At 42.4% G+C, this 15,866-nt stretch overlaps 1 protein-coding gene across 1 annotated transcript in view; it reads right to left on the bottom strand.

Moving 5' to 3' along the window:
• Nucleotides 1-15,259, bottom strand: part of LOC309666481 (protein lifeguard 2-like) — a 28,013-nt gene extending 12,754 nt beyond the window's left edge. The window contains exons 1-6 of the mRNA XM_082473924.1: nucleotides 13,824-15,259; nucleotides 10,421-10,768; nucleotides 5,492-5,582; nucleotides 2,947-2,984; nucleotides 2,753-2,840; nucleotides 1,331-1,420 (exon numbers count right to left, since the gene is read on the bottom strand). Of these exons, the coding sequence (XP_082330050.1) occupies nucleotides 1,331-1,420; nucleotides 2,753-2,840; nucleotides 2,947-2,984; nucleotides 5,492-5,582; nucleotides 10,421-10,768; nucleotides 13,824-13,825 (657 nt within the window). The 5' untranslated portion in view covers nucleotides 13,826-15,259. The remainder of the gene's footprint in view (nucleotides 1-1,330; nucleotides 1,421-2,752; nucleotides 2,841-2,946; nucleotides 2,985-5,491; nucleotides 5,583-10,420; nucleotides 10,769-13,823) is intronic.
• Between the last annotated feature and the right edge of the window lie 607 nt (nucleotides 15,260-15,866).

Here is a 15,866-nt window from a genome sequence, read left to right as displayed (position 1 = left end):
ATCCACTCAATTCCATTCATCAAGCCCCATCCACATAGTTCTTCAAGAGAATGTGCCCTCCCCTCAGCTCAGGGAACATAGTGACCCTCACACAGCCTTGCTAGAGCTGATTGACAAGAGGTGGAAGATAACACTCCAACAGCAGTGAATCTCTTGACCGACCAAGAGCCTCTTACCTGTGACCAGGATCAAACAGATGCTCTAGGCCAGTTAGAAATCAATTCTCAGGATAGAGGAATCCAGGCAGCCGTTCTATCATGAGCTAGTGTTGGAGCTATTACTTCACAAGCAGAGATGGCCAATCACCTCAGTTCAAGAAAGGGAGGTGGGGTTTCCATTTCCGTGAATTCTGGCTCTTCTTCCCACCTAGGAAGTCCGTGAGAGTCTCTGGGTCTTTGCCTTGACCTAGTCTGTGCGGTATGTGTTCCTTGCAACCAGAACAGCCCTGATCAGAATGCGTGACAAATTGGCCTAAATGCCAAAGGGTTTGGCTGTAGAAGAGCAAAAGGAAGTGGTGTATAACATCTGAGAAGCATAATGGCGTTCACTGCTTAGGAGGAGAGCGCTAGTCCTAGAGGGCTGGGGAACACTCTGCTAACCAGGGAAGGTTCTCGGGGAAAGAGAGAAATCAGGAGTCAGTGACACAGAGGGGGAGGCACAGTGTTTCCAGACTGAGCTAGCTGTAAGGAAACAGCTGACAACTGGAGTCTGAAGGATTCAAAATTGCCAGAGTCCAGCAAGGCTGGACATACGTAGAACAAGGGTCTGTCATTGGTGCACCCCAAGATCCTCTCAGGGGAGGACAGCTGTCGCCTAGGGTCGGAGCTCAATCTTCACGCCCAGACCTCCTGTCAGTGGTCCCCTACCACAACTGGTGCAGCAGGTGGCCTCACAGACCTCCAGCTACGGGGAGGGGCATGTAACTGACCAGGGCCCGGTGGCTGTGTGGTGCAACCCACTGTAGTTTGCTCCTGGGTCACGCTTCGCCATCTCAGTCATTGGTGGGGGCAGCAGGACCTTCCTGGGAGACCCCGGACTGCTGTAATGGTCCACATTAGCTCCAGGAGCCCCTGATGGCACCACATCCAGAGTGCTCCCACCTTCCTTCCCTCTCCTGAACCCGGGGTCACATATGCTGTCGTGGTCTGACAGCTCTTCCAGCCTTCGTTGCCGCCACACTTTTCTCCCACAGACATTTCTCCTATCAAAGTCCTTGCAAGTTTCACCCATCTGGTGTCTGCTTCTCAGAGGATGCAGACCAACAATACAACCAGCACTTCACCCTATATTCTAACAATTCTCTGAGGTTTACAAAGGAGATCCCACTTACATATGATCGTATGAAGATTAAGAGAATTCCATAGATAATAAGTACGAAGAGTAAAACAAACAGCATTCCACTTAGCAAGGTGAAATCGCACTAAGGAAACATAAACAACACAAAACCAATTAAATTATCATCCATAAGCAATTTCAAGGTGTTTAGAGATGCATTGTGTACCCACTAGACGGAAACTGGCCCATTTGCTAATAATTTCCCCTGGCTAATCCCAAGAACCATGGAAATCCATTAGCCCCTAAGCACTGAAAAATGCTACATAAAAAGTGTTGTATTTCTTCAGGAGGGAGAAAAGGGTAGGATATGGATGAAATAACAGGAGCCACAAATTGATAATTTTTGAAACTAGGTAATGGGCACATGGGAGTTCATTAAACTATTCTATCTTTGTATCTATATAAAATTTTCCCTAATAAAAAATGTACACTGAGTAAGCAGGATGAAAATTTGTAAGTATAGTATGATCATAATCATTCATATTTTTAAAAGCATTTGCATAGACTACATTAATGGAATTAAATAGACAAAGATGTTAACTGGGTACCTTTTTCACATTTGTGTGTATATATTTCAATAAAAATACATATACTAAGCTTTCAAAAATTACTGTTAATTATTCTTTTGTAATCTTAAAATTTATTAATATGCTTTTTGGTTTTGCTTCTATAAATCAGTAACCAAGTCAGCCTAGGGAAGATGAGAATTTTTTTTAAAGAAAGAGGAATATTCATCTTCTGGCCTGAAAAAAAAAAAGGATTAGGAAGCAAAAGAATCCAAGGTATTTTCTTGCAAGAGTGTTTTCCTAATTCCTCTATTTTTCCTATTTCACTCCCTACCCTTACCACACCAAGAGAATAATCTACCAGGTCACCGAGTCTGGTTCTCAGGCAGGAAGCATCAGCAGCGCCTGGGAAATGTACGTTATTGGCCCCCATCCCAGACATTGTGAAGCAGCAACTCCAGGAGGAGTGAATTCTGTGTTTCACACGCTCTCCGGGTTACTCTGATGCCTGCTAAGAAAGTTTGTCTAGAGCTGTGCTTTCAATACACTTGGCTACTGAGCACTGGAAATGCAGTTAGTTCAAACAGAGATTGCTGCAAGTATAAAATACACACTGGATTTGAATTTCGAAATAAAGAATGTAAGGTATCTCATTAATATTTTTGTTATACTAATTACATGTCGAAATGATAACACTTCACATATACTGGGTTAAATGAAATATATTATTAAAACTAATTTTACCTGTTTCCTTTTACTTTTTTAACATGGTTACTAGGAAAGCCAGAAGCCTGAAGGCAAGGACTCCATGGAGGAGAGGCCCACAGAAAGCCGAGAGCCCGAGGGAGGAGGGGCAAAGAAACATATTCACACACTCCCTTATGACAAAAATCTGCTTCGACAATACGTACTTTTGTTTGAAGAGCAAATAAAGTGAGTGATATCGTCACTAGAGCGGTTGCTGCCGTTGCCCACAACACTTCCTCGGCATTATAGAAACTAAAACCAGAGACTGTGATTATTGTTCACATAGCATTCAAAGAAAAGCACACACACACACACACACACACACACACACACACACAAATGTGTATCAAAGACTTACACTGACACGGTTCCTAGCAGCAGACCTTGAAGAATTGTCTAGGAACAAAAATCACAATAAATCAGAAGCCTGAACCCCAAGGCCAAAATCCAGAAGAGATGGTTTGAGGTTTGTGCATTCTGGCAGGGTCTAGTGAGCTAGTGGGAATATGTATGCTCCCAGCGAACAAAGCTACAGGCTATGAATATGGGAAATAAATAATGGAAACAAACATTTCTTTATCGTTCTCCCCGACTGACAGAAAAAATTATTTCATGAGTAAATATTTCTTAGAACACAATAGCAACTTTCAACATATTCAGTGAGTTAAATATGTATTAATTAGGAATGTGGAAACCAAGGTAAAAGCTTTATCTGTAGACCATATTGTCATTAATCAAATAGGGCCATCCACACAGAATCTTAACATTTTATCAGAGCAGGATATGCTATTTCTACTAATGCTCCACCAAAGGTTTCTGTACTGACCTTTCTTATAGTGCTTGGAAGAGAATAAAATACGTCAAACCTCAGACGTGGAATGAGGATTGAGACCTCAGTACCAGGGGATGAGCTGGAGGACACACCTACTAAGCGTGGAGCTGCATTGGTAGGTGCCAATCCAGGGCTCTGAAGAGGGCTGCACCAGGGCTGCATTGGGGCTGTATGTGGGCTATATGGGGGCTGGAGGGTTCCCATGGTCCAAATGGAGCCAGGGATGGGGCAGTGAGGAAGAGAGGGAGGGGTTGAGAGCCAGAAGGCAGTCAAGCTGGAGGATGAGACCAAAAAGGCTATGAGGATGTGCCCAGGCCCACAGTCAGGCTCCAGGACAGCCGGCAGGCCAGTAAGAACTAAGTCAGCAGCGGCTGCAAGGCCTGAGGACATTCCCCAGCTGGTAGGATGCTCCGTCAGAGACATATCCAGAGACTAGCTGGTCCATGGCAAGAGCCAGGAAAGAACCTTCTAGTCTCCGGGAGTAAATGTGAGGACACATCCTATCCACAGTGCTAGGACTGCCTGAGGGACTTTGAACTTCTCCAGCTGGCTAATGACGTCCAGGATTGGAGACTGGAAAAGAACCGGAGCCCCGGGAGTCCCGGATTGCCTCTCTGGATCTCCCAAACCCAGTGGGTAAGCCTGATTCTCTACTTTGTTCAACAGACCAAAGTAAGCTGTCTTTATTGACCTTATAGGTTTTTTTTTTTAAGTGCATCTATTCCACGTACACATGACATTTTAACAATGTGCTTGCTTTCAACCTTCCCTTTTATAATATTTCTTCTCTTAGGCTGTTACCAGCTTAGAAATAAACAGCAAAACCTTGGAGATGAGAGTTTCCTTTGAGATCAGTAACTTTGATCTCTTCTTGAAATAAACATTAGAACTATTGAAAAAGTTAAAAGAAAACATCCAAAAATTTCTGGAAAAATACCTCTCCCCGTCCCATCGTCTCTTCCCCAGGATTCCCAGTATCTTTCTATGTCTGGCTTTTAACTCCCACCCCTTCTGAGTGTGGTCTGTGCTGTTAAGTGCAGGAACTGGGAGACTCTACTTGCTCACAGGGACAATGAGCAGTGTACCCACACCAGCTAAGAAAGGCCCCTCAACGCTCCGTCAGCTGAAGAAATGCCCAGATGTGGGTATCAAAGACACAGTCTTCTCCAGCTTCATGACCATGTGTCCTTGCTCACGTTGACCACCAGGAGGCGCAGATCCAAATGTAGGCTCATCACACTCAAATGCATGGAACTATGCATTTTGTGCACGAATCTCACCTTTGGCTTTATTTTCCTTTCCTTATTTTTCCTTCCATCAGATTTCCCCACCAATTTATCTTATCTTCTTATATTGTGCATATTTTATAAGCTACCTCAACTCTGATATGGAACCAGGTGAGGAACAAGTGAATTGGTAAGTAAATCTTCACTTGGAAGGGTGGTCAGCAGTTCATGGGAGCAATCGCAAAGAATCTGACTTTCTTTCCAACACACTAAATCATACTGAGATTCTGTTCTGGATTTTCCTAAGAGGAGCAAACACTATTGTCAGTGAGTTTCAGAGAGTCCACTGCTTCCAGGAGGCAAGAGGTTTGGCCTGACTGGTGTAAACATTAATAAACAGAAACCTCAATTACAATAGAGCCAGGACACATTGAAAGAGAAATAAAATAAATTTTACAAAAATAAGGAAAATTACATTTCTTGCACACAATTTGTGAACTCACTCTCCACAACAAAATGTGTTTTTTGTCTCTGACAGAGGACAGTCAGGTTAACTGTTCCTGAAATGTAGCCCAGACTCTGGAGTGGGCCTCTCAGAAGCAAGTTTGCTGGCACAGAGGAGTAGCCCAGGGTCCCCAGATTCTCTAGTTTGTTAAAAGGGTGTGGATTCCAGGTCATAAGTAAGTTTATGACTTCAAAATTCATCCAAGAGAATGTCTCACAAATAATTTCTATCTGTATTATTCCACAGAAAGATTTTCCACAATAAATGGAATGAATTTAATAATGTGATGAAAATATATTTCAGAGATGAACGACAACGGATGCTAATGAGGTTTACTTACAAATAATCCCAGGAGAATGTAATTTGCAGGCACCTGGCGGCGGAGCTTCCCGCAGCAAGCAAGTATAATAAATACAACAAAAAATGCTGGCCTGGGGATAATTTAAAACCACGTGTTATTTGCTTATATCATATGATATGTCATATGATATAGTATAGGTAGATATAAAGATGTATTATCTGATAATAAGTATTATAAAGTAAACAAAAATGTAGATTATTACCTTTACCTCTTTTTTTTTTTTTTTTTTTTTTGCTTTTAAAATTAACTTTTCTCATTGCCATCCACACATAGCTTGTGGGTTCTTTTTTCAAATTTTTTATTTTGAAATACTTGTAGATTCACAGGAAACTGCAAAGGAACAGAGGTCCTGTGTACCATTTACTCAGTTTCCCCCCATTTTACCTATTTAAAGTAGAATACCCAAACCAGTAATGTAACATTGGTACAGCATGTATATACGTAATGCTATGTCATAGACCTATGATGCAAATCTATGTGCAGATCCATGTAACCAGCACCACAATCAAGATGTGGAACTATCTCATCATTAAGATATCCTACCATCCCATTATGGTAACACACACACATACACACACACACACACACACACACACAAAACCCTAACTCCCAGCAACCACTAATTTGCTTATTTTCCATCTTTATAATTTTGTCATTTCAAGACTGTTATACTGGGCTTCCCTGGTGGCGCAGTGGTTGAGAATCTGCCTGCCAATGCAGGGGACACGGGTTCGGGCCCTGGTCTGGGAGGGTCCCGCATGCCGCGGAGCGGCTGGGCCCGTGAGCCACAATTGCTGAGCCTGTGCATCTGGAGCCTGTGCTCCGCAACGGGAGAGGCCGCAATGGTGAGAGGCCCGCACATCGCGATGAAGAGTGGCCCCCACTTGCCACAACTGGGGAGAGCCCTTGCACAGAAACGAAGACCCAAACACAGCCATAAATAAATAAATAAATAAATAAATAAATAAATAAAAGACTGTTATACCTTGGGACTCCCCTGGTGGCACAGTGGTTAAGAATCCACCTGCCAATGCAGGGGACACAGGTTCAAGCCCTGGTCCAGGAAGATCCCACATGCTGAGGAGCAACTAAGCCCGTGCGCCACAACTACTGAGCCTCTGCTCTACAGCCCGTGAGCCACAACTACTGAGCCCGCGTGCCACAACTACTGAAACCTGCGCACCTAGAGCCTGTTCTCTGTAACAAGAGAAGCCACCGCAATGAGAAGCCCACGCACCACAATGATGAGTAGCCCCAACTCGCCGCAACTACAGAAAGCCCACATGTAGCAACAAAGACCCAACGCAGCCAAAAATTAATTAATTAATTAATTAATTTAAAAAAGGAATGTTATACCTTTACTTAATTTTTAATAAGGACATCAATCAATAGCTAGTAGAAAAAACTTTTAATTTAATCCAATAATACTTACAAGAGTGCGTAGGTGAACCAGGGATTCTTGACCACCCAAACTCTTAAAGCCTTCCTGGTTAAAAAAATAATAGTTTTACACAATAAGTAGCTTATTTTGCTAACTAGTGTAATACTTAAGTAGAAGTTAAACAATCTCATGAGAAGAAAGGGGGGAAACCCTAAATGGTTGACAATGACAGATGGGAAAGGAAACAGTAAAACATAAAACTGTATCTTGCTTCTTAAAATAGATTCACAGGGCTTCCCTGGTGGTGCAGTGGTTGAGAATCTGCCTGCCAATGCAGGGGACACGGGTTCGAGCCCTAGTCTGGGAAGATCTCACATGCCGCGGAGCGACTGGGCCCGTGAGCCACAACTACTGAGCCTGCGCGTCTGGAGCCTGTGCTCCGCAACAAGAGAGGCCGCGATAGTGAGAGGCCCGCGCACCGCGATGAAGAGTGGCCCCCACTTACCACAACTAGAGGAAGCCCTCACACAGAAACAAAGACCCAACACAGCCAAAAATAAATAAATAAATAAACTCCAATCTCTTTAAAATAGATTCACAAAAAAGTACAGTCATAAGTTGTAAGTGAAATCTGGATAAATGCAAATGTCCTAGTGAAGTTTTAATTTTAAAAGATACTGAGATTGATATGTACACAAAGCAAAAGTAATCAAATTCTCATACGTTTGTTTGTAAACACAGATTTTCAAAGGATGGTTTAAGCCGTGATGGATCATAGTCCCTGAAATAATTTCTGCATTTAACAGAGCTCCAGCCTCCAAGCCTCCATAGTCTCACCTTTCTTCCTTTACCCAGTTTTATCTGTGGAAATAGCTTGGGGAAAATAAAAAAGAGAATAGTGCCCAAAATAAGGGAAAATTCTTAGCTTAGGAAGTTAAACTCCAGAAATCTACCAACACCTTCGTCTAGAAGTTGCCTCAGAAAAACAAAGCGACAGAAATATTATATCCTATGAATGATTAAGGAAAAATAGATAATCTTTTAATGATCAAAATTAAATTGAGCTATTCAGTGAGAATTAATATGGGCAGCTTAATACTCAATTTACATCAGTAATAAAGATTTACCAGAAGAGAAACAGGCTGATGATTGCCCCGGTGATCAGCAGCTGAACTGACAGGAGGAAGAACACTTTTACGATGAAAGCTGAGGAGACAGAAACCTTATTTTTATGACACAATATTCAAAAGTAAAAATATAAATGTAATTACGTATTTTTGACACTTAATGAAAGAAAATTTTCCTCTGATTTTTTTGAGGATAGGAAAGGGAGTGCTAGTTTAGAGTTGGCCAATAGAGTGACAACAGTACAGCTCTGCAGAACTCTCAGAAAAGACTCAGTCCAGACTGTTAGAGGCATTTTATTGAAGATCTGAGGGTTTATCCATGAAAGCCCCCAAATTTTAAAGACCAAACTCAGGGATTTAATTCCTCATTATGGACACCCCATCCTCCTTAGGACCAAAAGTGACCTGAAAGTCTCAGAATGTTGCAAACCCATCATTAGGGATTCAGCTGCACCCCTGCATAGATGGAGCCCAGTGATGCCCTAGGGACTACTGGGGGAGAGGGTGTTTACCCCTCTGCAGAGGGACTTGGGCTGCAGGGAGTTTGCAGAGCTTCTCCACCACTTTTCTCTCTATCCTCCCTGCCTTTAGCAACTCCCTTCCCTCCTGCTTGTGCAGAAACTTGATAACCTGACGAATTGTTAAGTATGACCAAGGAGTTCCAAGCCAATGGCGTGCCAAAGCAGAATGCAGAGCTTGTTGGCATCTCTGTTTGCTTACTTCCTGCTGACTACACAGGTTTTCCTGGAGCCCTCGGAATATGACACCAGTGATGACCATTTACTTTTTTGTGGCCTTATCCCAGTTTTAGAAGAAAAAAAAAGAAAGAATGCTGCTTAAAGTTGACTTATAGGATTGTCAACTGTGTCCTTCTGCTGGGCAGTTTCTGTGCATTTGAAGTGTGACAACAAAGAAATAGGACTGAGCTATCTTAATCAAAATGCCAGAACATATATACCCAAATGTGTGCTGCCTACATTAAAATAGCCACTTATTTAACATTAAATTCACATCTAGTATGTATCAAGGACTGTGAGGGAATAGATATTAAATGTGGTCCAGCCACATAAGACTAGACATATAGATCAATGAGGTAGAATTGAGAGCCCTAAAATAGTCCCTTACATTTGTGGTCAATCCTACAAATATGGTCAATTGATTTCTAACAAACACACTAGAACAATTCAATGGAGAAAGATGAGTCTTTTCAACAAATGGTGCTGGGACAATTGGACATACACATATAAAATGATGAATTTGGGCCCCTTTCTCATATCAAACATACACAAAAGTTAATTAGTTAAACATGGATCATAGACATAAACATAAGAAATATAATTCTTGGAAGAAAGCATAGGTGTAAATCATTGTGAGCATGGATTAGGCAATGATTTTTTTAGATATGATACCTAAAACACAAGCAAGGGAAAAAAAACCAAATAAATTGATTTCATCAAAAGTAAAAGCTTTGTGCTTCAAATGACACCATCAAGAAAGTGAAAGAAAACCCACAAACTGGGAGAAAATATTTGCATATCATGTATCTGAAAAGGGATCTAATACATAAAGAACACTTACAATCCAATTACAAGAAGACAAATAAGAATTTAAATTGGGCAAAACCTGTGGAGTGCCCTCCCACATTGACGCTGGGCTTGACCACATGACGTGTTGGCCAGTGAGACATTAACACTGGCTTGATTAGTAGAGGCTTGATAAATGCTTACACACTGGGGCTTGTCCATCTGGTCTACCTCTTCTTGGGACCCAGCTCCATGTGATGAGAAACTCAAGCCACAAGAAGAGAGCCAACAACCAACACAAACTGCCATCCATGTCAGGGAGTCATAATGGCCATTGCAGCCTCAGCTGCCAACTAAGAGCTCCAGAAGGCCTCTTTCCAGCCACAAGGTAGAGGGTGAGGGCCACAGGGAGACAGCAATGAGATTCACAGTCCATCTTCAAGTCGTCCAGGTCCTAAGAAGGCGTAAAGGTGGCAGAGTGTTCACCGGGGACCTAAGCATTTGCTTTGAATTGCCTACCTTCCAACTTCATATTTCATGAAAGAAAAAAAAATTCTCATTTATTTAAGCCACAGTTTTTCGGACTTCTGTACAGCTGAATGTATTTCCTATACAGAATTAATATGTAGGGCTCTGAATTAGTATTCTTTAAAACTTAAGCCAATATCATGGTATCACCTTGTATGTAGGTAAGAACATTCTACGTTCAATGACTAATTCACGTTTCCTAAGAAAACCACGTTATTCACCATAATATGTGTATCATGAATTTATGAATGCCCTGGAAAACTTGGGGACCATCTGTTATTGCAGGCCTATGTCATGTTTCATGGTAAAGCATGACTGGGAAAAAACTAAAAACAAAATTAAATCCTACAATCCACCCTGTGTAAACATTTTAAGAGAACATTTGCTTTTCTCTTCCGAAAAGGTCATTTCTATATTCTCACCTCTGCGGATAGCTGCTTCTGAGAATGGGCCAGATAAAGGATTGCTGTCCTCTGTGGTGGTCTCTGCTGAAATTTCTACCACATAGGTATCCCCTTGCTCACCAGCTTTGGAGTGTGGATTCCCATGAGTTTGTTGTGGCCCATGAGTTGAAGATGAAGTTCCGTAGGACCGAGCAGACTTGCTCTGGATATTATCATCTGCTGCTTTCTGAACCAGATGTTGATGATCTCCAGAACTAAAGTCTATTGGTTCACTGACCTCCAAGTCCATTTTCCTAGAAAGGGAAAATTGTTATTCAGGTCCTTATGATCATACCACTACAACCTTAGCATCTTCATAACATTAGATGATTTTTTTCTTAATTTCAACTCCTTGGTTCAGTACTTCCCAAGTCAGTGCTCAACACATATTTGTTGAATGAATGATGAACAAATACTTTTAATATGAGGCCTACAGAGTAAAATAACTTGTATCCTATTATGAAATTAATATGTTTATGAATTCATTCTGCAAGGAGTTAATAAACTCCCTCTTGTGTGGAGCTGCCCTTGTCACCTTTGCCCTCAAAGAGCTTACATTTTGGGAGAGAAGATAATCAAATAAGCAATAATATAAAAGGCAGTATAAGCAGGGCCAGAAACAATGGAGGATGTTATGAGAGCAACAAAGTCTGGAAGAAGATTCAGGGAGTAGAAGAGGTTGTCCAAACCTTCCAGAGAAAGTGAGGTTTAAGCCAAGGCTGGAAGATGAGGAGGAGTTAGTCAGGTGAAGAGGTAGGGAAAGGTTTTCTCAGGCAGAGGAATCAGCCTGGACCAGGACTGGAGGAAGCAGAGAGGGCAGGCTCCAGAAACTGAAAGAAGTTCATGTGGCTGGAGTAGGGAGTTCAAAGGGGAAAGCAGAGTGAGTTTAGACAGGAGAGTAGTGGGGGCCAGTCACTGCGGGGCTGGCAAGCCAAGTTCATCCCCAAGCCATGACTGAATAGTGGTCCCCCAAACATGTCCACATCCTCATCCCTGAACCTGTGAACATGTTATTCCATATGGCAAAAGCAACATTGCCGATGTGATGAAGTTAAGGACTCTGAGGTGGGAATATGATCCTGGACTAACTGGATGGGCCCAGTCGAATCACAAGGGTCCTTATGACCATACTTATAAGAGGCAAGAGGATCAGCATCAGAGAAGAAGATGTGACAAGAGAAACATAGGTCAGAGTGATGCAGTGGCTGTTTTTAAAGGTGGAGGAAGGGACCATGAGCCAAGAAATGTGGGAGGCCTGTAGAAGTCAGAAAAGGTAAGGAAATGTATTCTTCCCGAGAGCCTCCAGAAAGGAATACAGCGCTGCTGACACCTTGATTTTAGCCCAGTGAAACTGATTTCAGACTTCTGACTTCCAGAACTGTAAGATAATACATTTGTGTTGTGTTAAGGTGTTACGTTTGTAGTAATTTTTTACAGCAGCAATGAATAATTAATACAATGGAGAATCACTGAAGGTCTTCCAGCAGGAGGCCATGAGGATCTGACTAGAAAGATTACACGAGGCACAGTGTGGATAATGGGCCAGAGTAACCAAAAGTGGAAGCAAAGAGACCAGAAATCCAGGTAAGAGATTATGATGAGCTTTGCCACAGCGTTTTGCAGCAGGACATAGTTCTCAGAAAACCAGTACCAAGCAGACCAAAATGGCAAAGAAAAAGGACCCTGTTAACCTCTTGGGGACATGAAGACTCAAGGAAGCCCCTGCTACTGACCTCCTGTCCCACAAAGAGAGCCATGGAGGAGTCTGAGGAGATTGCTGAGATGGCAAGGGCTTGGACAAGCCGAGGACCAGCTGGGAACGGCGTCTGAAGAAGGTCTGAACAAGATACCACACCCCTGGGGAGGCAGACCCTGTTTTATAAAATTGCCCCTTACTCCTCAAATTAATCTCTAACTTTTACAAAACTTATGGAGTTTTTTATTCAGCACTTGAAAACGTAACTCATCAGAAAGAGCAAATGTGTGAGAATAATCAAGAAAAAAACTGAAAGAGAAGGATTATGGGGAAGAGGGAGAATAGTGATATACCTAATCAGAGACCAAAATATAATTAAGCTAAATAATTAAAAGTGTGGTGCTGGCAGGGCAACAGATAAACGGATCAACGGGATGGAAGAGATTCAAGAAATAGACTCATATATATAATAAGAGATTAATATTTGGTAAAGGTGGCATTTCTATTGTCTCATGGTGTTGGAACAATTAGCTATGCTTGGAAAAGAAATTTTAATAGTTATTTCACATCTTCTACAAAAATGCATTGCAGATGAATTAAAGATATTATCATACATATTAATAGCCATAGAAGAAAATATCAATGAACATTTGTGTAAGCCTTTGTAAGAATGATATCATGTAACAAATGCTTGACAGATTTGGGGTACAGGAGTACTTTAAACGTCATCATAAAAAGATAGCAATAAATCTGAAATGCAAAATTCTGAAAATAAAATTTGCAATATTTCTTATAATGTAAAAACTTTTTTAACATGGAAAAGATGAGCAACTCAATAGAAAGATGAGTAAGGAGCATAAATAGGCAATTCATAAAGAAAATTTAAACGGTCAATCAACTTAGGAGACTACATCTCACAAATAACCAAGGGAAAGAAAAACAATCATGAAATGTCTTTTTTTTTGCCTAAAAGACTGGCAAAAACTAAAAGGAATTCTCAGAGTTGCAAGGGTGTGGAGAAATGGATAAGCCAGGACCACATTATGACTTGTAGGGGCCTTACACACATTTGCCTTCTTGGGTCCCATCTCCATAATAAAATATGAAAAAGCATATTTTATGGCTTCATTAGTATAAAAAATATAATCCAGGCTGGATTCACTGTATATTATATATTCATTATTATTATATTTGTTTTTTTCTTCTGATTTTAAAAGAAATTAAGAAGTTTTCATGACCCCTAAAACTATTCTGGGCCCTAGGCAATGTGCCTTCTGTGTCCAGTGGCTAAGGCAGCCCTGAGATAACTTCACGGGAGGTGGCAGGTGTGTAAACTTTTTTGGGTGAGTAATTTGGCAACATCAATCGTTAGACCCAACAGTTACATTTTAAGGAATTTATCCCATAAAAATACTCACACAAATAGGCAACAATACACGTGTAAAGAAGTTCATTACATCATTCATTGTTTGTAACTGCAAAAAATTTAAAACAGGCTAAATATCCAACATCAGAGGAATGGGTTATCTCTATCACAGCAGAATTGGAGGATATGCTGAATTGTATGAATTTTTATAATGAGCATTTATTATTTATATTAAAAAGATATTTACATTTTGAGGAGTAAAATAATTATTTCTTTTTTTGATAAAATCTGGAACTCCTCTGAGGAAAGCCCTCTTCACACACAGCTGAGAAGGATTAAAAGATGCTCAAGCAACCAAGTTGGTTTCTTCCCCAGCTGTCCTGCACATCGGAAGGGGGAGAGGCAACAAGATTTTAGAGCACTCAAAACCAAAACCAAAGAAACAAAAATCAAAGACAGCTGAGTTTTCCTTATAAAACTAGAGTTGGCGGATGCCTGAATCACAAAATGTGGCTTTCACCTGGCCCTCAAAAAGCTTTCCCAGCTCCTAAGCCAGCAGTCGTCTGAAGGACAGGTAGGCACAGGCGAGGGTACCGAGAAGCAAAGTTCTAAGCGACAGTTAGGGGAGTGGCAGTTGGAGGCTGGGGTGGGCCAGGGACCCCGCTGCCTCGGAGAGGGGCTCGAGTCAAGTCCCTCTGCTGAGCCTCATAATGGTCAGTCACAGCCAATGCACATGGTTCTCAGGGGGGCCTATGCCAGCATCTCCAAACTGACTCCATGTCAGGGAGTGTCCCGAAGCCTTAGCAGAAAGCCTTCCAGAGGACACGGTGTCCTCCTCACCATGTCATCACCTTCTCTCAAGCAGGAGGAAGACGCTTATGAAACTCCACCAGGGATCCTGCACAATTATTTCAAATATGTAAGACTCGTTTATGATAAAGTTGGCATTTTTTTAAAATAATTTTTTTTAATTAATTTATTTATTTATTTTTGGCTGCATTGGGTCTTTGTTGCTGCACACGGACTTTTTCTAATTGCAGTGATCGGAGGCTACTCTTCGCTGTGGTGCGCGGGCTTCTCATTGTGGCGGCTTCTCTTATTGCGGAGCACGGGCTCTAGGCGCGGTGTGCGGGCTTCAGTAGTTGTGGCACGCAGGCTCAGTAGCTGTGGCGCATGGACTTAGTTGCTCTGCAGCATGTGGGCTCTTCCCCCGGACCAGGGCTCGAACCCGTGTCCCCTGCATTGGCAGGCGGATTCTTAACCACAGCGCCACCAGAGAAGCCCCGGCATTGGTTTTTCTGGTGGATGATGATGTCGTTGGTGCCCGCCATGATACAGGGAGATGCCTACTTGGGCTGCAGGCCAGTGAGGAGCCGGGAGACCTGATTCGGGCTGCTTGGTGAGAGAAGTCAGACGACGAGGTGGGGGGCAGTGAGGAGGGGAATGGGAGCAGGCACTTGTCCTGAGTGGAGGCTGTTCATTCAGCTGAGAACGGGCTGACTGATATATTAATCCACACATTAGACTGCTAATTAGTGCCTGCTTACCAAGTGCAAGGTGTGGGGAGGTAGAAGAAACCCAAAGAGGAAAAAGGCAAACTTCCTTTCCTCAACATGCTCCTAGGCCAGTGAAGGAGACACGGGTACAGAGGTGTACCCTAAGGTGGAAGGAGGGAATAGCCACCGCAAGGAACAGCTACTTAATTGGGGGGAGGGGAGAAAGGACACGTGAGTCCTGGAATGAGGCTTCCTGGAGGAAGTGATGCCTGAGCTGATTCTGGGAAGATGGGTACGGCCGGGTGTGACGCGTTGAGAGGAAGCACATGCCCGGCAAAGAGAACACCCTGAGCCAAGGCACGGGCATGGGAACCATGGGGCACACACGCAAAATAGAAAGTAGCTCCGTTGGGTTACACACAGAACGTAAGAGTGCAGTGAGAGACGGTGCTGTCATGACGCCCCTCCTGAGGATAAAAGACGAAAAGGCAAGAATACCTGCCCTGACTCTTTCTCCCTTCTTGCAGGTCCATAGGTCTCACTCATTCTCTCTCTGTCCAGTCTGCAAGCTCTCTTTCTCTAGTTTGTCAGTGTTAAGAGGCCACTTGAGTTAATTGCATTTTTCCCAGGATTACAGCTGGGGGAGAGGGGTATAACTAATGACTTGACTAGTCTAGTCAAAAGAAAGCCTCCTCCTGTCTTATCAGCCTCAGAGTTAACATTAAATCAGGCACTGACCAGATGAAACAGTTGTTTACAACCTTATGTATACTAACTCACTGAATCCTCACATC

Source organism: Balaenoptera physalus (assembly GCF_965194825.1).
Source record: "Balaenoptera physalus genome assembly, chromosome: 8".
NCBI classification, from domain to species: domain Eukaryota; kingdom Metazoa; phylum Chordata; class Mammalia; order Artiodactyla; family Balaenopteridae; genus Balaenoptera; species Balaenoptera physalus.
This window is presented reverse-complemented; position numbering and strand designations above follow the sequence as displayed.